The sequence below is a fragment of the Harmonia axyridis genome, chromosome 4 (assembly GCF_914767665.1).
Source record: "Harmonia axyridis chromosome 4, icHarAxyr1.1, whole genome shotgun sequence".
Classification (NCBI taxonomy): domain Eukaryota; kingdom Metazoa; phylum Arthropoda; class Insecta; order Coleoptera; family Coccinellidae; genus Harmonia; species Harmonia axyridis.
This window is the reverse complement of record NC_059504.1, coordinates 12,965,776-12,989,934: the sequence shown is the minus strand read 5'-3', so window position 1 is coordinate 12,989,934 and position 24,159 is coordinate 12,965,776. Positions and strand designations below refer to the sequence as shown.

Genomic DNA, 24,159 nt, shown 5'->3' with positions numbered 1-24,159 from the left:
TATGACCATCGTGCATTTTCGAATAGAACTGGAATTCCTCACTGAAGAGCATCCATCTTATGCAATCCCATTCCTAGTGGAAGCAGAAGATAGGTCGATGGTCGATAGGACTTTAACGTTGAACTGCATGACGTATTACCGAGCGTCTTTTGTTTCACAACCATTGACCACCTATTCATCATCTTCTTCTCCAGAATAGGTCTCTTTATGCAATTAATCGAAGATGGAAGTCTTGAACCTCATTTGTTTGTCTTAGACATCCACTTCTGCATCTACTATGTTCTTGAATAATTAGAGCCAAATTTGGTTGAAAAACTCCAAAGACTTCTTGATGTTGCATTAATTTCTTAGAACGTGTAAGAATTCATAACTAAAGGAAGATTTGAAAAAGTATTATGACTTTTAATAAATTTTATTTTCTATTTTCAGCTACTAGAGCTTCCTCAGTTCCAAGATGTAATCAAGATCAAGACAATTGGCTCAACCTATATGGCAGCAAGTGGCCTAAATCCCTCCAAGAAAGTAAAGGTACACTAATCAATTGAGAAACAAGTATAAACTGAAATCTGGAAAACTTATATCGGACAAATGGAGTGTATTCCTCTTTTAATATAGAGAAAGCGTTTCGTGGTTTTTCATTATTCAGAATGCGAATAATCCCTCGAGAAGCTTTCCAGTCAAATCGAATAGAAAGAATCGGCTATGGGAAAACCGACTGGAAGATATCTAAAAGGCAGATCTTATCATTTCCCAAAAGACCCCTTCGTGAAAAATAAATAATGCAGACAAAATATCGACTCGTTATTTTCCGACAGATCTCGCTTGTTAGCTTTGATGTAAGTCAAACCCATATTTGCACAACTTTCATTCAACGCTGTATATCCCCTAGGTGAACGCTTGAATTGATTCCAAGATTTCCTTTTGTCGGTGCGTTTGACACAGTTTGCAAGGAAAGGGGTCAGTTTTGGGCCAGTGGTACACAGAAGCCTTGAAAAATTGAATTGAAACATCTGGAACTGTATATTTTTTTGTCACCAAAATATTGATGTCTTTGAATACGGACGGCAATTAGCAATTTTTCATCAGAGAGGTTTTCCAATAAGAGCTTTCATTTTGAATAGCCGGCTATCTGGAATGCTGTCACTTTCGAAACTGTCATCTCTTGACATTTGACAGGTAGAAGCTGAAAATTTGACAGTTGCAGTTCGAAAAACTGAGACACTTCTCTGTCATTGTGAAGCAACTTTTCAGCCTGCAAAAGTGAAACTGGTAGAAAAATGTAAGCTATTGGAATGTGGATTATCGAAACCGTGAACGAACAACAAAGAATATTGCTGCTAATGCCCGTAGTGCTGAGCTAAACCCATGTTTTTCGATTCCTCGTCGATCTTGAGAATTAGGCATTCCACAAATGACTTCATATCGTTTCCTGAATAAAGACTTAAGTCTTAAGGCTTTATAGTTCAGATAACACAAGAACCCAAGCCGCTCAATCACCAGCAAGGTATCTTTGCAGATTGGGTCTTTGGAACAAATCCAAATGATTTTAATCGAAAAATTATCTTCAGTGATGAAACTCATTTTCACTGTTGAAAATCGACAAAAAATGATTGTTGAAAAACCTCTCTATCCTCAAGGTGTCACTGCTTTGGGTATTTTTGGGCTGGTGGTGTAAACAGGCTGGAGCAACTGTTACGGTGAATGGATTGCTCTATTAAGCAAGGATAAATTTTTTTATGGCCGAAATTGGAAGATATTGATGTGGAGGATGTTTATTATCTACAAGACGACGATACCTGCCACCCAAGCAACGAAAAAATTGCAATTTTGCAAGAACAGTTTTTGAGTTTCATTATTTCTCGAAAATATATCTCGATTGGACACCGATATCTTGCGATTTAACAGCAAGGCTCTTTTCTTCTGAAAGAAACGTTTCTCTATGCGGCTGAGTGCATAAAAATATAATTTCTTAAAACGTCAGTAGGTAACAAGACGAAAACTTCCGTGAAAGTGTTTCATCTGAGCTAGTATGAAAAATTTGTCTTCATAGCTTATTGCATTTCAGAACTATAAATTTCTCATACTGTGAGAATAGTATATTGTATAACAAGCAGAACTTTTCTCACGCGTGAGAAATGGACTTTCTCCACATGCTTCATACTTTACTTTTCCGACAACTGCACACATTTATATTATTCCAGTAATGTACCTAATTCAATTCAACATGGCCTTCGTTGACAGTCTCTGTTCATTTATTGCGTTTCCATAGAAACGACTTCATAAAAGCCCAATTTCATTGGTCTACTAAGCGAGGTGTGGGCAATGTGCCGTGTGGAATAATATTTCTCACAGTATGAGATATACATCACAGAAAAAAATACATAGTTTTGAAATTGAGTTTGAAGAATACGCTACTTTTCATAGCAGTTGTAGGAAATAGTATATTGTGAAACAAGTGGAGAAAGTCCAACTTTTCTCGCAAGTGTGAAATTTTGTGACACTCGCCTTCCAGGCTCGTGCCGCAATCACACGAGCGAGAAAAGGACTTTCTCCACATGTTGCACACTATACTTTTCCTACAACTGCACAAATTTCAAAAATTCAAGTAATGGACTTTATTCAAATCAAAATGGCCTTCGTTGACAGTATGTGCAAATTTATTGCGTTTCCATAGAAACGACTTCTCAAAAGCCCAATTTCATTGGTCTACCAAGTGAGGTGTGGGCAAAGTGCCTGGAGAAATAATATTTCCCACAGTATGAGTAACACAAATTTTTAAATTGAGTAAGCTATGAAGAATACGCTACTTTTCATAGCAGTTGTAGAAAAATAGCTATATGCAGTGTAATCTCAGCATTACCTACTCATTCAAAATTTAAAAACATGAATTTTTCTAAAATAATCACTTCATTTTCATGGCTATCTAGCTATATGGATCAATTTCATGTGAATAGCTCTCATAGAAAAGCTCTGAAACAGCAGGTTCGCTAGTGGAAATAATAAACCGAAAACAGCAAATCTTTATTGGACAAGTTCAATATCAGTAATTCAGCTCTTTTATTTCAACAGCTTGATGATCCAGTCACGGTCCGTTGGGCGCATCTGGCCCTTCTAGTTGATTTCGCGTTGGAGCTCAAGAAGGCTTTGCAGAGCATCAACGAGCAGAGTTTCAATCATTTCGTGCTCAAACTTGGCATAAATCATGGTCCTATCACAGCTGGAGTTATAGGAGCTCGAAAACCCCACTACGACATTTGGGGAAACACAGTTAATGTAGCTTCCAGAATGGAGAGTACAGGAAAAGCTGGATGTATACAGGTAAGATATATATGTCATCCGTCTCCAGGAGCTTAATTGACGCGTGAATGAGCGCTCTAAAGCTCCTGACTCCGCTTCACTTAGGGATTCACGTTTTGGCTTGATTTTCAAGCTACATAGCTTGAGCTTGACTTGATTTCCAAGATACTTGGCTTGAGATTGACTTGCTTAAATAAATAATGAACATTTTATTCACCACAAATCATCACATTCCAATACAGTAAAATTGGGAAACGTCAAAAGAAAAACCAAAATACAAATTAAATAAATCAATTCAAACCTGAGAGGAACTCTGAAATGTTATAAGGTTCTTGATGAAGCAATAACCTGTAGATCTCTTTCCGAAACAATTTGAAGTCGCCTATTTCTCTTATATGTACTGGTAGTGAATTAAACAGTTTAATACACATATATGTTGGAGATTTTTCAATAGATGCCAGATAATGCCGAGGATAAAAAAAAAATTATGTCTTGTGTTGGGGCAACTTATCTTGTTGAACTTCCTGAAAAATTTCGGTTGCTTAAATATGAATTGTAAACACTTGTAGATTTACAAAGCTGGTAAAGTGAGAATGTTATTTTCTCTGAAAATGCCTCGACAAGTTTCTCGAAATTTCAAGTTAAAAATACACCTCATGGCGAGTTTTTGAATTCGGAGCACACAATTGACTACTGCCTAAGATCAACAGTCCATAACTCATGAGAGCCTGAAAGTTTGAATAATAAATCGTTTTAAAAAAAATCTACTTTAAATTCAGATTTGAGGACACGCAAGGTATATAAAACTTCATTTGGCGATTTGCAAAGTTGTTGAATAAGTTCGAACCAATTAAGATAATGATCCACAGTAACTCCCAAAAATTTGGTACAATATTTTAGTAGTATCTCTTCGTCCAAAAATTGTAAGCCCTCAGGTACCTCAGTTTTACGAAGCTTATGTGAGAAAAGTATGAACTCAGTTCTCTCGGAATTCAATTTCAAATTGTGCGACTCACATCAAAGGCTCATTGATGTAGCAACTGTATCAAGAATGTTTTGAAGGTCCCTATGACCTTTCGCACGAAGAAGGATGTTAGTATCATCGGCGTAATTCACGAAATTCTCCCTGATCGATGGCATGATGTTTGGCATTTCGTTAGTATAGATCAAAAACAGCATGGGTCCGAGGTGGGTGTCTTGGGGAACACCCTCAATGATCTTAGATATTTCCGACATATATTCTTGACCTTCGACTGTTATTGAAACATATTGAGTACGTTCTTCTAAATAGCTTCTGAAAAGCTGCAATTGGGTTCCTCTGATGCCATATGTTTCAAGTTTTTCGATCAGAAGAACGTGGTTAACTGAGTCGAACGCCTTCGAGAAGTCCAAGAAGAAACCCAACAGTATGTCATTGTTCTCCAAACCCTAGTATACATCTTGATTTCAAGTCAAGTAGGTAGTAGTTATTCACTCTCAAGTTAAGTATGTATTTATCAAGTACTTGAATCATATCTCTGTGACCATCCCCACTTCGCCAATGAAAGAGAACAATCGTTTATTAAATATTGCATCAGGTAGTTGTTTCGATTATTGCATTGGTCAATTGCACAATGAGTATTCTCGGGAATAACGTATTTTCCAAGAGAGAATACTACCATTGAATTATGATTTCTTCAGAGCAGAATATCAGAATTTTCATCATTTTTTTTTCAGTTGTGAACTATGTAGATGTTTATCTAACCCAAAAATTCTCTGATGCTGAAGCAAAAACAACTTCTTGGAATGTTTTTTTCGTATACAAATACGGAAACATATTTTATTCAGTTTGAACTCAATATGAAATGAATACATAAGATATTGGAATTGTCTACGAAAAATTAGTTTTCATTCATTAATCTTTTCTCAAAAGATATTCTCCTCTTTCAGGTCACCGAAGAAACCTGTGACATCCTGAAATGTTTCGGTTATCAGTTTGAACAGCGCGGACTGGTGGCAGTAAAAGGGAAAGGACAACTGATGACCTATTACCTGCTAGGAAAAGCCGGAAAAATCACCCCACCGACAGCACCTGTCTCCCCAATTATGGGTGTTGGCACTATGGAAACCCTAAATGAAGAGGACGAGTCTCACGACACATCCAAATCGGAAGAGAAGACAGTTATCGAATGCAACGGCCTAGACACAGAATCGAACGAGAACATAGATCAGAAAGATTCGGAAGATGCCCAACTTTTACAAGAAAGCGATTCTTAAAATTGAATTGAGCTTCCTCTAACCTAAGAAATAGGAGGAGAGGCTCAGATGTTCGGATGTAAGAGCCCGTGGACGTCATAGTATAAAAGCTGAAAGTTTCTTTATGCAATGTTCTCAATAGGCTCAAGTAGTAACGGACACTGAAAAATTTCGGAGCTCTAGCAAGTACATAACTGGTGTCAGAGTTGCATGGAATTGAAACCCAATTACAAAATATGTATAAATGATTTACGAACGTTACAGCAAACAAACTTTTCTTAAATTCTGATTGCTGATTCCATATTTATATTGTATATAGTATCATTGAAAAGTGATGATCAGTAATGTCTGACAAATTTTGTGGGTAATAACTCCTATTCAGCAGGATATATAAATATAGTTTGAGCCTATTTACAATCGTTGATTATAGTTTGAAACATAACGTGAATGCTAAAATAAGCTAAAGTTGAACACTGATTGGATAGTTGTCAAAGAAACAAATATTTTTAGAATACACATGAATAAACCTGAATATTTTGTTACTACTACAATTGAGATAATATCTTCTGATAGTATTCGAATATCAGCTTTTATACTTATAACGTAAATTGACCCTGAAATTTGTAAACTTTGAGGGTGTCTTGAGGGGTTTCCATAGATGTCCAAGTAACATAATATGAATTCTTGCCTTCATACTCATGATGTAATTGGGTCTAATTTTGTGCACCTTCAAAACCTCCACGGGCTCTTGGACTATCATTCAAACAGAATCACAGATAACTCATCGACATGGATATCGATGAACTTCATTGAATAAAGAAACATAAGCAGTTCATAATGAATTTGGCTGTTTTGAACTACACATTAATCATCTTATACTTCAACTGAAAAATTTCTTCGAGCAAAAAGAAATCTACCTAGATCAAATAAACCATTAGCGACATCTCTGGAATTAAAATCTGAAATAATACGTATTCGATCTATAGGACATATTAGTGAGGTTAGAATTTCCTCTCGGGAGATCAATATTCTTGGAAATCTTACAGAGTTTCAGCTCTGAGATGAAACCAAGCTATGTGTAAATAAAAGTTACGGATGCATCAAATAATGCAATTTTCATCATGACTTCATATCCATTGCTCTCAGAATCTATTCTTTCTTTGTATTTGAATAAAATTAATATTATTGTTGTTTGGTAGATTTCTGTATTTTGTAGATTGTTTCTGTTTTGTGTCGTTCTGTAATAATGACATTTCTGTTTGAGTTTTTTTTTTATTTGTGACTAAAACTTTAATGAAAATATATAGAAGTGATATTCATTGAACTTTTTGGATATTTCCGACTTTAATGAATATTTCTGATCATGTATAGCCTTTTAGTTGAGGTTGATATGTTAAGATACAAAAGAAATTATTAGAAAATTCATTGGCCTTACCTCACTAATCTGTTCTATATCTTCTATTTATGATCTTTCATATTTCGATGTCAACATCGAGGTCATTTATTTACTACTACTTCAATTGTTTCCTTAATCGAATTATCGAAAGCATATTGAACAATAATTAAAATAAAACAGAAACCATCAGATGATCTTTCCTGCTGTAGTTTTCGACATCTTCGAAGTAGAGAAAAAATAAAATGAAATGAGCCTTCTTCTTAGCTATGTCTTTCTAACTGTAACAGTGATAAACAGCCTCCTCTCAAATGGCCTAAATTGGAAATCAATATTTCGAGAGTCAGCAATACTCATGAAGAGATTGTGTGAGGTTTTAAATATACAGCAAGATAAAATGGATGTATAGATCAAAAATATTGATTTTATATTGAAACTTGGAAATGATCACTACCAATTCGAATTTCTTGTATCCGTTTCAATAATATAGTTATGACGAATGATTTTAAAATCACAACGTAACAGTGGACAATCAAGGCTTAACCGAATTTGAAAATAAATTTGTGTGTTCTTCATTCAAATTCTATTAGTTTTCTCGTTAGAGTATCATTTGCATATCCAAAAAAAATTTACTTATAATTTCACGGAATCATAAAACCCTATCCAAAAGTGAAAATAACTACTTCTAATAACAACACATGTATATAAAAATTAAAGTTATTATATGTAAATTAATAATGAAGTTAAATTTCACTTTAAAAATGCTATGATGATCTTCTTTTATTCGTCTTTCAAAAAAACAAGAATATGTTATTTTTTTGCTCTCTGAAGCACGCTAGATCTGAAATTTCACTATATTCATGTATCAGTAATAGAAATAGATCTATTTTTGTTGGAATAATTGTAAAGGAATTATAGCCATTATAAAACCTGTCGAGTGATTTTCATTTGAACACTTTCCAATTGTTAGAAATTAATTTTATATTCCTTTTTTTAGTCCAGACTACATATCTTCAAAAATCTAGGTAATGATAACATCTCTTATGTTCTATTTTTGTTAGATGTGGGGTTTTCAAACGATATTTTTGTTATACCCTCTCATGGGGAATTGTGGCGTTTCATAATCCATGGTCAAATCATCAGTATGGTAACTCAGAGGTATCTACACATACATAGCGAAGTGGTATGAACTGTTTTGATCTATTCCGAGCAGAACTGTTTCACCAAGTATTGTGCAGAGTGTGTGACTCCATTATTTCACAGAAATTCAGAACAACGGTTATCATGTTGCTTTTTCCAAATCAGCAGATAGCTGATAGCAGATATATCATAAGATATAAATACGGCAGAAGAAAACAAAATCTTATTCATTCTTCTATTCACATTCGATGGATATTGACAAGTGTAATTCTTGTGATAGATAAATTGGATTTCTCTATCAAGATAATTTTTTCATCCTTTATGGAAAAAATCGAGATACATTTCTCAGAGGATGCTCCCGATAGCCTTGATCTTAAAAATTTCAATAACTTGAATTCGAGTAGCATGTATCATGATAATCAAGGAATTATTTTTTCACGAATTAATTTTCTATGAGGATTTTTGACTGTATTGATTCGACAACTCTCTAAAGTCTATCATTTCTATTGTCTTAACGACTCTGATATTTTGTGTTTTTATATTTTCTATCCTGACCATCCAAGGACTCTGGGAGGTCTCTCAGAATACAGAGCAATATAAACAAAGTAAATCAGGTTTGCTCATGAGGCAACTGTTATTGATAAAACGGTCATAAGTCTTTTGTATCTACCAGACTGCAAAACGACTCGAAACGGAATGTGGATACCAATTGATGATTTGTATATCCATATCAGAAAAGAAAAAAAAATATATGGCTTTACTTATTGGGTGTTTGGTATATTTTATTTTCAAATTGATATAGAGAACAAACTGTGAGATCATCTGGATCATCCTTGGTTGGACTCTTCGGACAGTTCCTATTCCTATTCAAAGATCCTTTTAATTATGCGCCAACTTGTTTATATATTTGAACAAACTATAGAAGCTTGTACGAGTTATGAGAACCAAATGTGTTCAGTATAGGCTATGTTACTGTATCGAATTGCCACTTCACGCAGAGCTCTATCAATATCAATTCAAATTTCGTTCTATAGACACTATTGATTAGTAGAATTAGTGTATTGGCTCTGTATTTGGTTCAATTGATCGCTCCATTTGATCCATTAACCTGCTAAATGAGTTGCCTTTCCAATTTTTCATCACACAACATGAAATTGCAATATTTTATGTTTATCTTGTTATGATTTTTACTTTACAGAAGAAATATTAAAATCAGGACAGGAGAATAAAATAAATTAGTGCTTTCACAAGGTTTTTATTGAAAAAATTGCTTCAGGAATTCACGAAACAATGTTCGAGATGCCAGAAAAAAGGCGAGTAAAAAGATTCATTTCATATCAAAAGAAATCATTCAAATATCCAATAAACTTATTCGATTCTCTCAAAGAAAAGGGGTTCTAACAAATTCTATACAATATGAAAAATTTTCGTAAATACTTGAATTCAAGTCATTTTACTCCCAATTTCGATTGAATAAATCACAATTGATTCGCTACACAAGGCTTATTCAAATTTTAGCTTCTCTATACCGAAACAATTGTTATTATGATTAAAAATTGGGAATACAATAACTGTCCTCCAATTTCAATTCAAATAAATCTCCATCAAGTTAAGACCGACTCCATGTAAAATTGATTCATAGTAAATTCCTCTTGAAACTCTTGAAAGCACAATATTTATAATCATGTTGGTTGGAACATGCTTGACGATAAGTCTGATTAATAATTAGCCGTCTTTTCCTTTGACTTCTTTCGTAAGAAAACTACAGGATTAACTCCAAAGTGTAACAGTAACATTATTAACACTCCAACAACGTCTGATATATGTTTCAAGCTGAGAAAATATAGTACTACATTTTATTTACAACTAATCTCCTTTTAGACCCAATATTTTTACATTTATAGGAGATTCACAAACTGGAGTACATAGGCCGTGGTTGCAGATAATGCTTCAATATACCTATACAAAAAACTACAATCCGAAAAACTTTTGGTGAAAGACAAAACATTCAACAATATTTTATAAAAATATATTCGACAGGTATCAGTAAGAATAGGGAGAGAATAATCTCTCAATAGAGAAGATATAATTTTCATTCCAAAATGAAATATTTATTTATTACACTCAATTATGTTATCATCTCCACAGAGAAAGCCGTTGACTTTTAAAATGTGCATCACTACTAATGAGGATTCCTTATAGTATAATGTACAAAAAGATTTAAGCTACGTGTTCTTTTAAACATGGGTAGGTAACGCAATACTCAAGTATCTTTCACAACCATAAAAATTACCTGTTTTCAAATTTTAGAATATCATTTTATAATTTCTAAAATACAGCAATTCAAATCTTATGATATCAATCATTTCAGTATTACATTTATGAAATAGAATTCTTATTTTTCTGAGCGAAATCCACTGAAAAAAAAAATTTATCACATCAGAATTTCATCTGATTTCATAATATATCATATTTGACACGGAGCAAAGGTGGCAATTCAGATAATGACATCCTTAAAGTGATTAATGAATTTCAAACTTTGGGCATTATGTATGTGAAAGTGAATCGCTACATTCGTGGAGATTGATGAGATACATCTTTGCAGAAAAATCAACAGTATGGATATGTCTCACGGTTCAAAGCATCAGTGTTGAAAGTTGCTGAGAGGCCACATCTGATGATTCGGAAAGGGGCTAATAGAAGAAATATATCTTAGGGAGCTTCTGTTCGTTTGAGAGTTATTTGCTCTACTTTTGATTTACTTTTGATTCACTTCGTATTATGTGGAAACATAAGTTTGTTTGTTTGTTAATATTTTTCTATCTCTCAAAAGCTTATAGCTGACAGGAATCAGAGGAACACTATGTGTTCTGATAAATTGGATTCATATCTGCAGCGAATTCAAATCATTGTTAATTTTTTTTTTTTGAGAATGGTTCTGAACATCGAAGGAACAGTTTGAATTGTGTCAGTGCCGTCAGCAAAACTGCTGGAGAGCGAGATTGAGGAAAATACGTAAGAGAAATGTCGGAAATCTAACTCAACGACTGTGGCCACTATAATTGGTCTCTCCATCACAACAATGACCGCACATACATCTCAGGAATTGGGTTTACTTTTTCACGGTGAACTTGGGAAACATCGATCAATTGAAAGTTGACTCAGATAGGAAATTTCTGTGGATACTATTTCAATCAAATGGAGCCATGTTGTTCCCTAGATGTAATATCTTTTGAACTCATTTTCGAAAGGAATCGCATTGTTGAAACACACCAATAACAGGAGAAAATGGAGAAATATTATCCTGACAATCAACTTCGATGCATTTTATACACTTACTCAACAATGGATCATAAGTAAAATAAGGTGAACGCCATCTTCATTCAATTCGTGGAATATCATTGGAGGGAAGCATAACTTAACAACAAATACAGTAATCAAATCTTGGAGGCCTCGATAGCCACGCAACTGGGAGACACCCAGGAGTTAACTCTTCGTTACCTTAGTGGCCTATTCATCCTGGTATAGTGTTCACTGAGCCATTCTCTGATTTATGAATCAGTCTCCCAAATCAAATTTGAAATTAGCAACTGAAAAAAAGATGTAAAAAGCTTGTCCACTCAAAGATAACATCAATGATGAATCAACTACTAATATCACGTGCGACTAATACAACAAACATTGGAAGAACAAAATGAAAAAAGTGTTATAATTAAATTTCGATTATATCTGAACTTTCTATTTGGCCTACAAAAGTTTTAAGCTGCATTATCAAATTGAGCGATTGACATTCGTGTTATATTCCAATTCACTAAAGTTGTTAATGTTAGAGACATTTCAATCGAAATGCCTAGCTTGTGTTTGCAGTAATAAGGTAATGTCATGTGACTAATTTGTAACGTATCTTATCTGCATTCAATTTATCTAGTTACCGCATAATTGATTTAGTTTGACCTAATTACAAATCGATCGAGATCGTATCCAATGAATTCTAACGAAAGAAACACAAAAAAAAAAGAGGAGTTATAGAAATGAAACTACGTCTAAATCTTCATTCATTTGAAATTGTAACTGTTGACTTGTATATAGGCTGTTACCAAATATGTTCTGAGAAAGTGAATCCTTGTCAAAATTTAAAGGGGTCTCTTTCCTGAATCAAATATTTCAGGCCATCCAAGGATGTTGTCATCTTTCAAACATGTGAAGCACCCATTTTTTATTAGGACCTCACAACAAAACAGAATTAACCAATTCAATAATACGTGCCGAAAGAATAATTCATTGCGAAACTTTTTCAAGAAATAAATATGATATGAATCGTGTAACTTTTCGAAAAAAGTCCTAAGAGCTTTATTCTGTTTGCATGAAAGACATCATTTACTATTCCACAAAAATTCAGCCCCAGAAAATGTTCGCACCTATTTGGTAACACCCTTTATTTCATCACATTGATTTTCAGTAACAAGTCATAAAAAGTTTATTGTTTTGATTAAGATTGAATTCAGCTGGATTATAAAACCACAGCACACATATCGGGTGTGCCAAGTTATCTTATACAGGCAATATCTGACTAATTTGACAAGATAATAAAAAATAAAAAAAATGAATTGTATAACAACAGAGTAAGTTTTTTGTTATAAAAAACATCGGTTTTTTAAAACGAAAAATTAATCTATATCGCAGTTTGAATAAACTTGAAAGAAGTCACAAAATATTAATATTTTTGTTGTTATTACTGAAAAAATACCAAGTATGTGCTTTCGTTGTATTCCAAATAGAATAACACGCAATTTACTCTGACAATATACAGGAGGTGCCATTTTCAAATAAAAAGTGAGGGGTAGCTACCACATGGCTGTCAAATGTAAGAATCTTTTTTATACATCATTGGAAAGGTACATTGATGTTATTCAAAGCAATTTTTCTTATTTTGTCATTGTCATGTCAAATGAGCTAGATATTGCCTGTTTACGATAACTTGGGACACCTAGTATAGTGATTCAACTTCTAGCAATCAAATTCAAAGAACTCCCTTTTTTGCTCCAGCATTTACCAATAGTCAGATGAATTTATACTCAATCAACTACAGTCATATTGTAACTTTTTTTTTCTTGAGTCACGTAAATATTCAAACGATGAAGTATGTACCTACGTCAAAAATTCAATGACATGTTTCTAGCATTCACATTTCATTGATAATACTGAGAAACTGGTTTGATTTGAACTCTTCGAACACAATAAATCACGAGAATGCATTGAAGATGTATCTTAACAATTGAGTTATAACATATTCGATGTTTCTCGATTCAACCGCTAGAATAACTAATAATTATGCATCAATCCCCATGAAAATCTTCTATATAACCAACAAAAAAGCGAAATTAAATAACAGTTATTTTCCACATTTCAATTATTCAAATAACGATTCGCTTCTCAGTAACTTCGATTTTACACTTTGAATAATAGTTATTCAAAATGTAAAATCTGAAGAAGCTACTTTGTAGCGAATTGTTATTTATATAACTGAAATAATATTGAGTGTTTTTAAATTTCGATTCAAATGAATTTCCATCAAGTAAAGACCGAGTCAACCCAAAGAAAAAAGCAGTTTCATCGCGAAATAACAGTTCACTGCCTAGCTACAAGTCTACATATCTGCTAGCCGTGATTTCCCGCTGTGAAATGTTTACTTGTGGCGTTCCTCAGAGTAAACCTCGGGTTTCTTGCCCCTCCAGGGGCAAGAAGCAACCCTCATGTTCTCACGAACTTGTACACAACCGCAAACACCAAAACACTAACAAGTACAAGAACAAGGGCAGTCACAACTTTCGCGAAAGCGTTGAGGCCTCCTTCTGCTGAGTTGAGAGGCCTTGTATTGCTGCTCTGGTAGGATCTTCGTCTCTTTCCTGCCAACCCTCGAGCTAGGGCGGGAAAAGCCAGACTCTGGGTGAAGGTCAGCTTGTGGAGACTTTCGCTTAAAGAGTAAGGCCCCACACTGCCCCTTGCGGCTGCTCTTAGAAGGGCGTATTCTAGATCTAAGGCGTCAAAGAGGGAGTACCTTGCTGTCATCGTTGATGATCTTCGTCTACCTGAAATATAGATATCGGTTTTGAGGTAAGGTGTTACATCACACAGACCAAGAGACATTTTACTGATTTTCAAACTGTTTCAGGTTCATTTTTGACTAACACATTTTTTTTTTAATTTGAGGTGTGTTACATTCAGGATGTTTTATTTTTAACTTGTGTATATTTCACGTTGCTACTATTATAATTGCCAGTTCGAAAATACACTGGGTATTTATCAGAGAACCACATGAATTCAAGTGTTTTTTACATTCATTAGTCACTGATCACGTAAAAATTTCCTCAAATATGATTCATGAAGTTTAGTAGGCATGTTTTGCTGAAGGCTCTAACAGTAGTCGGCCATCATGTGGATATACCATCGTTCCTGATATAGATCTTCCACAGTTTGAATTTAATGATGGAAAATTTCCCCTGTTATTGACTAAAATCACCCAAGTTTTCTGGAAAGCGATCTAGTTGGTTGTGGAGGTAGTGAACTTTCTTGCTCATGCTACAACCGAAAGTTTTGAAAGTTGAGTTCTACTTATCTGAAGTAATTCTCTGCTTCCTGATTCTCAAGAAAATTGTAATAAGCATCACCTCTTTTATGAGGGGATATTATTTAATCATTAATTGATTCATTCTACTAACAGGGTTCAACTAGGTCTAACAGTGAGTAAAAGCTTTCAAAAATTTACCGAACAAAAAATTTTCAAGGGCTACCCTGAACTGGCTAGTCTCTTTTATCCTTTCGTGAGTGGAGATTGCAAAATTCTGGACTTCTTACTGACTTTCTTGAAATATTCTCTTGAATTATTTTTCAAATCATTGAACCAATTATTCTGGCCATAAATGTATGTTTATTTCTTCATTACTTGCTATCAGAACTAACAGCAATTGATCAGTATCCCGAAACCTTGAGCTGATAGAAAAGATTTTGTAGTCTTTATTCAAACAAATCAGCACATTGAATACATTCAACTCCGATTATTTGATTCAGGGCACCGAAGTTTTTTCACTTTATTTGTATGTCATAATAGCAAAAAATTTTCATGAATTTGAAATGTATAAGTATAATCGAGTCGTTGTCTGTAGTAGTTTGTATTCCAGGAAAGCAAGAAGTACTTATCGGCTACCAGTAGCTGAGATAATGAAAAACTATTCTCGGGACAACAGTCTCAAGATACAACTTGTTGAACTCTTGATTGACGCATTACCAAGCTTTTATTAGAAGTTCATGATGAGTTAACACAAAGAAGCCAGATAAATAACATCACACCATTTAGTCTGACGTTAATGGTCAATAAATTGCTTTGATTTATTTTTATGACTTCTTGATGTTCACCTCACTTTTTTTCTCCGAAGAAGGTAGATTTTTCTACTAATATCTTGATAATGTGCAATTGTGCAAATAAAGAGTTGCAGTTTTTCAACTGCTGAATCACGACGAATTCAAATAACCCAGCCAATAAAACAGGTTTTTTTATTTTGTTTTTATAAAAAGCGACCATTTGGCATTTTTTGACCTTACCAAAATCCAGAGGATCACTGTGCCTTGCCCCTGTCATATGAACAGCTGCCGTATTTGCAGCAGCTGCGACAGAATTCAAGGAAGAATTCGTTGAAGACGATGGTGATAGGTGGTTGTGGCCGTCCGAAATATCTTCTGTCGACGTATGCTCTGGAGATACCAGTGGATGGAGCCTGAGGAATCTGGCGTGGTCTGGATGGAGCAAAGAGGTACTAGGCCTTCTTATACTGGGCGTTGGGGAAGGTACTGGTGTCGTCGATGTACAAGCGGGTAAGGGTGATGCCTTCAACATTAATGAGCATAATTGTATAATTTAATGGTCAGAATTGAAGAATTTTGAAGGTACTACCAAATAAGATGTCACTCAAAATGAAATTCAATCATACAAACAATTGGTATGGAACAAAATCCAAAAGAATTGATAGTTTGAAGAACTAATTAACTAACGAACTAACAAACAATAGGCATAAATTAATTAACTAAACAATAAATTTATTATTGAAGAACTGAATGCATAAATAGATGAAAACATACATGAATGAATGGAAACTGTATGAATGAATGATTAAATGAATAAATTAATATATAAATGAAAACAAATTAATTGATGAATAAATGAAGGAATGAATCACTCAATAAGGTAATGATTGAATGAAAAAATATATGACTGGAAAAGGTATTGTTTGAAAAGATGAATAAATAGATATTTAAAAAAATTGAGTACATCTCTTCAGAAAAGATGAATAAACAAACTCAAGAAATGGATGAAGAAACAGACTAAAAATTTTTCAAAACGATTTAGTGTATCTTTCAGCTCGAAATATATTCCGAAATCAAGAAAATTAAATAAAACAAAAAATAAACACAATATTGAAAAATGAATTTCTGATTTGAAGAACAACGGTTAATATCAAATTTTATTAACAATTTCCGACAAAATATTCGTGATAACATTTCCCAATTGTTGCATGACATTTTCACATTCGTCTACATGAAAACGTGAAAACGGTTCACGCTAAGGATATTGAGAATAACTATAGTGAACAAAATACTAACCACGCACACTCCCATTATTTAGTTTGTTTAATTGATACTTGAAATTATTTGAATCAATGCAACAGAAAATTCGAAAAAATTTCAGAAAAATCATTTTAAATCCCTGTGTAACCGGGAGTTCAGTATTCAAGTTACGAGAATAATTCAGCTTCATACAAATTATCGAAAAATAATTTAATCCGAATTTTCAGAACTCAAATACACCCGGTTTCTCATAAACGTTTAATAGGAACTTGAAGTAGAGACACACGGTATTGAAAGAGAATATCAAAGAATTCATAACTCAGAAAGTCATTAAGCTAGAACCTTTCGGTAAAAATATTTGATTCACTACATCGATGGCATTACATGTTCAAGATTTCACGATTCTGAACAGTCAATCTCTGTAAAAATGAATTTTTAATTTCGCTTTAAAAATTCATGTATCGTGACCTCGAGCTTGGTGGATCACAACTGATTCTCGTACAAAACTTTATGCGGCGGATTTTATTCGATTTTTGGAGCTTGCACATTCCAAAACGTAAACGGTGAAAAATTTAGAAACTGATCATTTTCCTTGAGCGGAAAAAAAATGGAAAAAATTAATCAATAAATGAAATAATTTGAATAAATGAGTAAGTGAGTAGACAAATGAAGAAATGAATGTAAATATGAATGAAAAAATGAAGGAATGAATAGACAAATAAATGAATAAATGATTAAAAGAATGAATGAATAAATGATTGAAGGAACAAATATATGAAAGAATGAATGGATGAACGGATAAATGAATGAAAAAATAATTTATTGAATGAATAAATAGAAAATTGGATGAATGTGAAATGAATAAATAAATGAACAAATAAAAAAATTAACGAGACAATAATTGAATGAATATTGAATATATAAAAAAATCATTTTATCGGATTACTGAATAATTGAAAAAGGTATTACCGAAAGAACGAAATAATAGATCAATCATTGAAAATTGATTTAATAAATGAGTTAAATATAATTTCCTTCCAGACTAAAATTACAACGGGGAATTTCGAGCCTGATGGTAAATATCAATAGACATATGAGGACCGCAATATATCATATAAGATCAAAGCGTGTCCGTCAAACAATAAATGAATGAGTGAATAAATGAGTGAATTTATAAATGAATAAATGAACAAATGAATGAATGAATGAATGAATAAATGCATAAATAAATTTATACATAAATGTATGAATAATTGCATAATTTGATAAATGAATAAAAGAAATTTGAAAACACGCAAAATGAATCAAGAAAATCAATGAGACAGTAATTGAAGGAATATTGAAAAAATTAAAGAATTATTTTATCGGACTACTGAATAATTGAAAAAGGTATAACCAAAGGATTAAAAAATAAATCAATCATTGAAAATTGATGCAATAAATAAATTTAAAAAAACCATCACACAATTTCCTGCCCGACTGAAATTTCAACGGGGAATTTCGAGCCCCATAGTAAATATCAATCGACATACAGGGACCTCAATATATCACATAAGATTAAATCGTGCCCGTCAAACGTTTCATATATGTGAACCCCGGAGTAAAAGTTTTCATCATGACATACGTTCCACAGGTGAACTAATAAACTGAATCCCCCTCCCCCACCTGTATCGATTCAATGCCTGAATCGTTGTGGTGATTTATCTCCCCGCAGGTCGAGGTTGGCGAGGTGGCATCCTCGGCACAGACGGGGAACACGAAACTCTGGCCGTCGGCCTCGCCACGGGGTGAATCGCTGCTGGGCCATACCTAGAACAATGGGACATTGTCAGAAAAATATGGGTTTTGATTCGGTCGCAGAGGAAGCAGGGCCGGCCCTAGCAATTTTGGCGCCTGAAGCAAAGAATTTTTTGGCGCCCCTGCTGAAAAAGTATCAATAAACAACCCCCCCCTCATTAAAAAACATCACCTACCCCGATGATAATTCACCATTTTTGATTTTTCTACCGTTTTTGCTGATCGTTCTTAAGTCGTTTCCACTGGGTTCCTTTTTTTTCGGACATTTTTACCTACAATAAATTCCTGAATTTTTCGACGCTGATGAACAATGATTTAGTAATATATCTGACTCTCACATTCACAAAACACTGCGTACGATCGATGAAAGATTACCTATCACACCACAAGATACAAAGGGCGGTAAGGCATGCAAAGCTTCGAAAACTAAATGGGATTAAAAACATATGTTTCGCTGAAAACATTTAGCATTTATCAGTAACTAGTTTCGAATGCAGAAATTTTCCATATGTTGAATGTGTAAACAACTTCAACTAATTTGTCTTTATGAAATACATTCCATCTGTAACCTCAAAATTTTGTAACTTCAAAATTTCGTAACCTCAAATCTGAGGTTTTTACCCGAACTACCTACTTGGGTATCCGCGGCTTGCCTCAGTGGAGACAGGGGGATTCTTCAAGATGGTAAGATATAATAGTTAATAAAATGGGCGCCTGGTAAATTTCTTCCCGGAAATACCCTCTAGTCAGAACAAACAACCCTTAAATTCACCAAAAGAGTGTAATGATGAAAAGGTTTATACAGGTAACACAAGATACAGCTGCCAATTGGCGTTGACAAGAGGCAAGAGCAAATTGGTAGAAATTGAACGATAAGGAGGATGTCACTGATACAAAACAGTGAGAAAGAGGAAATGAAATTGAGGGAATCAAATATCAACCGCGTCGCATCGGTTGAGCTCAGGCGCAAGCGCGTAGTATGGTAACAATTTATGCAGAATTATTCCTTACAAAAAAATACGTTCAATCAGTACCTCACAAATGAAATAATCGTCGGTATATATAGGCGATATGTTGTCAGACAATCTTTACATAACTTACTGGTCCTAACTGCTCAAATTTGTTCAGGAATGCCCCTTCGAAATAATATCTGTAATCCGAATTCCATGCATTTATTAGAAACGTGATTTTCATTTTCGAATGCTTGGTTTATGTTGTTGTTCCTTAATGACGATAAATTTATTTTTCTATTATTTTACCACTGAACAAACATTGAAATACATACCAGACCACTGAATTCTAACATGACTGCAGCCTTTAGATTAGAGTGAATCACCTCATCTAGCATAATATGCAGAATGCAAATTAAACCTCATTTTTAATGGATCTGGGAAAGTTCAACCTAATGGGTTCTAGATAATTATCACTCCAGTTTTGTTCACGTTCAAAAGAAATTGAGAAAACCTCATAAGAACCGATCACAAAAAAATAATGTGCAGGAACAAAATTCTAAAGGCAATTATAGCAAATAAGAAATGTTTATCTCTTTGTAGAACGAATACCACGCCGAGATCATATATCACTGGTAGAATTGAGTATACCATCATGTGTCTCCTCGAATGTCGATATCATTTTTTCATAACTTCAGGCGAAAGGGCAAGATCACGTGTCCTAAACTCACAACGTACGGTGCGTGATAAAATAAGCAATTTCTTCTTCAATAAAGTTTCTCATTCCTTCCAATTCGGAACGAAAAAAAAAACAAATTCCATCCTCTATTGTGAAGTGAAATATAAAGAATTGATTCAAGTTGTCATTGGATTTGTAAAACTTGATAAACCTTTAACACTTGGCTCATAACGTGACAGTTGTAAAGGTACTAACCAACTTCTTGAAATATTTAATGGACCTACAGGCTGACCGAATTCATTTTCCAGATATTAACAAAGTATCATTAGAAATATAATGTCCCTACGTTCCAATGGACATTAAGTGGTTTCAAAGTCGGTTTCCAGAACTATTTTGTCTGATAACTAAGCTACCTACAGGTCTTTTCACTTCTGAGAGAAATATTTCAACTATGGAAAGTAATACCTAAGTAAGCTACCTTACCAGTAAAAACACATTTTTTCTTCGAAAATTCGACCATATTCGTCAATATATCCATCTAAAAGAATGATACATGTACTCCAGCGTTCCCCTAACTTTTCATTAACTTTGCGGCAGAAAGATTTGTCTTTGCTTTCGAAATAGGTTTCCACCTCGGCAATCATTCTTCATTTGAGCCAAATTTCTCTCCTTAGAGCATTCTTTTGAGGTCTTCAAAAAGCCAGTAATTACTGAGGGTAAGATCTGGAGAAGGAGATGGAGGCTTGAGAAGTTGGAAGACCAATTCTCCCAATTTTTGATCATGGTGTTCATTGATTCCTGACAAGGAGCATTGTCTTGGTGAAAAATTTTTTTTTTTATTTGAAGACTCAATCGATCCAATAACATCATACAGGGTGGCCATTTGAAAACGAAACAGACGAGATTACAGACGAAATAAAGTTTTTCGATAGAAATGCTCGGACAGGTCGATTTCTGTTTCGAGGGGGACAACTTAAGATGTAGGTTACGGACGCATAGCGCTTCAACCCTTGCTGCTACAACCCCCCCACCCAATTTTTGAATAGGGAACATGGGGTGAGTGATACCTCAGTTTAAAGGTATTTTTATACTGATTTCAGCACAGTAATTGTTTTTTCATTTCATGCATTAGTTCTCGAAATATTCATGCGTTAGTTAGTTAGAAAGGAAGGCACAGTCATGGTTGTTCTGAAGCTCAAAATGTCGATTTTTCACAAAACACTACAAGTGCCATAAAAACACCACTTCATTTTCAAATACTTAGTTAAGAATATTTTGAGAAGTAATGCATAAAATGAAAAAACAATTACTGTGCTGAAATCAGTATAAAAATACCTCTCAAATGAGGTATCACTCACCCCATCTTCCCTATTCAAAATTTGGGGGTGAGGGTTGTAGTAGCAAGGGTTGAAGCGCTATGCGTCCGTAACCTACATCTTAAGTTGTCCCCCTCGAAACAGAAATCGACCTGTCCGAGCATTTCTATCGAAAAACTTTATTTCGTCTGTAATCTCGTCTGTTTCGTTTTCAAATGGCCACCCTGTATAATATTCACTCTTGATGATTTCACCTTTCTCAAGATGGTCAATGAACTATATATCAAGCTCGACTCAAAATTCGGATGCCTAAACCTTCAGAGATCATGTTGGAGATTTGGTCGCGTTCACCGACTATAGTCTTAAATCTATGTTTCATCTTCTTTTATATTCCACCGCAAAGAAATTGATTCCTTCCGATTAATTAGTTCCAAACAGCGTTTGAAATCTGTTGGAGAAACAAACGTTGCTTTCAGATGCGCCTTATCAGAAATTTACTTTGACACTCCCCCCCTTAAATAAAAGACAATTTTTATTCACTTATGAATCACAATCGCTACATACATATCATTTTAATGCTCGCCGCTATATTTTGTCTCTATTTTGTACGCAAAGACTCTTTTCTTTTCCAACTGAGTTTTACTGTGAATGATAAACACATCTGTGAAAGTGCTGTGCTGTGCACATTACAGAATCAAGGAAGGCCCTCAACAATCTTGAACATTGGGAGCCAAACCATCAAGGTGAAGTTTTTGGTACCAAATCGCTTATACAGTCCACTCATCTCTGCCAACTTAAAACTATCGTTTTCGCCAAGAAAATCGATGATTTGTTGATGAGCGGCAGTCATTTCGAGCAGAGCTTTCTCATGGACAATTGATTACGCCAAATAGCAAAAACACTGCCTTCTGATAGCTTCAAATTCAACTAGTGTTGACTAATGTTCACTAGTGCAGGCTAGTGCCTGCACAGCTTCAATTCAAGATCGCTCAAAGTGTTTCACAAAACATGAAAAAAATCACAATTTCATGGATTTTTTTACGTTTTCTGAAACACTACTGAATTCGGACAACCAGAGGGATCAACTTTGTCAGTGCTTGTCGTTTGAGCGATCTTGAATTGAAGCTGTGCGGGATAATGTTGAAGGAAAGAAAGTACTGCAAAACTTTGAAACTGGAATATCATTTTTTCTGGTGTTTGCTTTTACCTCTGAAAAATGAAACTCATAGCATTTCTTTGAAATGGTAAGAATGATGTGTGAAAACATAAAACATTCCTTCCTAACTCTCATAAAGTCGATATCGCATTTCAATCGTTGGATGTGTATCGGATATTGTATAGCTATTCTTCCATTTCCTGGCTCACTTTAAACAGTATTTGGATCGACCGTTTTCCAGTGTCATTCCAGAACTGAGGCCATTCTGGACCTTTCCCATTTGACTTGCTAACTCGCGTGAAATACCGATTCCATTTGTTGAATTATAGATGCGGCCCATACACAGAGCCCTGTTTATTTCAGGAACGTAGTCATATTGGGAGAATCAATTTGAATTTTAGCCATTCTCTGGGAAGGTACAAGACTTTAGGTCGATGCTGAGAGCAACGAGTTCTAGAGTTGGGGGAATTAGTTTTACTTTGCAGGAATGGAAACTAAGTTGGTAATAGATGAGGTGGAAGGGTTTAGATACAGATGCTCTGTATTGCCTCTAGTTTATGATACCGCTGGAAAGGATTTGATGGTATATCCTATTATAATTTTCCACTTTATAAACATCGTTCAAGGATGAATCTTCATTATCCTATTTTAATAACTCAATTAATTCAAATTTTGATAGAATCGTATAATTGTGTAGTTAATGGATGTATTCCAATCTACAGTTCGAATAGATGTAATTGAATTAACAATTGAGATTTGAAATGATGTTTTCACGTGCTTGAGTAAACATATTGAAGTTCATATAGGATTAGGGCCATTAAAATCAGGCAAACAATTTGGACTAAACCCACGTTTCGAGTATATGTTCAGGCTTTTTAACAAGGCAAGTTCATTTAGTCGAAGTAAGATGATTTTTTTGGTATAGAAAATATTGGAAATGAACAATAACAGGGCCAGGAAACTTATCTTCGGAAATTACGATTGTTTAGTTGCACGTAGCGCTATATTGTTGGAAATAAACGTCATTCACACTTTCAATTTTGGCCATAAAAATCATTAATCAGAGCTCGGAAGCGCATTCCACTATGTTTCGACTGAGTAAGGTCCAATAGCATCACCAGCCAAAAACTGCACCATACAGTGACACATTGAGGATGGAGAGGCGTTCCAACAATTATTATTCTTGGAATTTTCGAGTCCAAATGCGGCAATTCTGTTCAATAACGTAGTCTTCGAGTTGAAAATGAGCCTCATCATGAACCTCAGAAGAAAATTCTTCTTCTTCTTATTCTTCCTTCAGCTAGGGAATTCTTTCTGTTTGCTGGGCCTTGGCTTCTACTCACTAGATGAGGAAAACCAACTTTGTCTCCATCTCTTTGGTGAGCGTCCAGGTTTTTCTTTCCATTAAGTCGTTAATGTTTGCAGATGTATGCAATTCTATCTAACGCCATCCTATCAACATGGTCTCTCCTTTCCATCCTTTTTGCTTTCTAGATTTGAAAACATCCAGTATACCTAACACTTAGAATATAGATAGAAGGAACGGAAAGTTAACATTTGTGCTTGATCCTGAATAC

The 24,159-nt window shown here is 34.4% G+C and overlaps 2 protein-coding genes across 2 annotated transcripts in view; one reads left to right on the top strand and one right to left on the bottom strand.

Annotated features, from left to right (window-relative positions):
- Positions 1–5,913, top strand: part of LOC123677600 (adenylate cyclase type 3) — a 72,140-nt gene extending 66,227 nt beyond the window's left edge. The window contains exons 19-21 of the mRNA XM_045614222.1: positions 430–528; positions 3,070–3,318; positions 5,227–5,913. Coding sequence (XP_045470178.1) covers positions 430–528; positions 3,070–3,318; positions 5,227–5,553 — 675 coding nt within the window. The 3' untranslated portion in view covers positions 5,554–5,913. The remainder of the gene's footprint in view (positions 1–429; positions 529–3,069; positions 3,319–5,226) is intronic.
- Positions 5,914–9,304: 3,391 nt separating this feature from the next.
- Positions 9,305–24,159, bottom strand: part of LOC123677599 — a 103,787-nt gene continuing 88,932 nt past the window's right edge. Inside the window, exons 5-7 of the mRNA XM_045614221.1 lie at positions 18,350–18,493; positions 15,665–15,947; positions 9,305–14,154 (exon numbers count right to left, since the gene is read on the bottom strand). Of these exons, the coding sequence (XP_045470177.1) occupies positions 13,817–14,154; positions 15,665–15,947; positions 18,350–18,493 (765 nt within the window). The 3' untranslated portion in view covers positions 9,305–13,816. The remainder of the gene's footprint in view (positions 14,155–15,664; positions 15,948–18,349; positions 18,494–24,159) is intronic.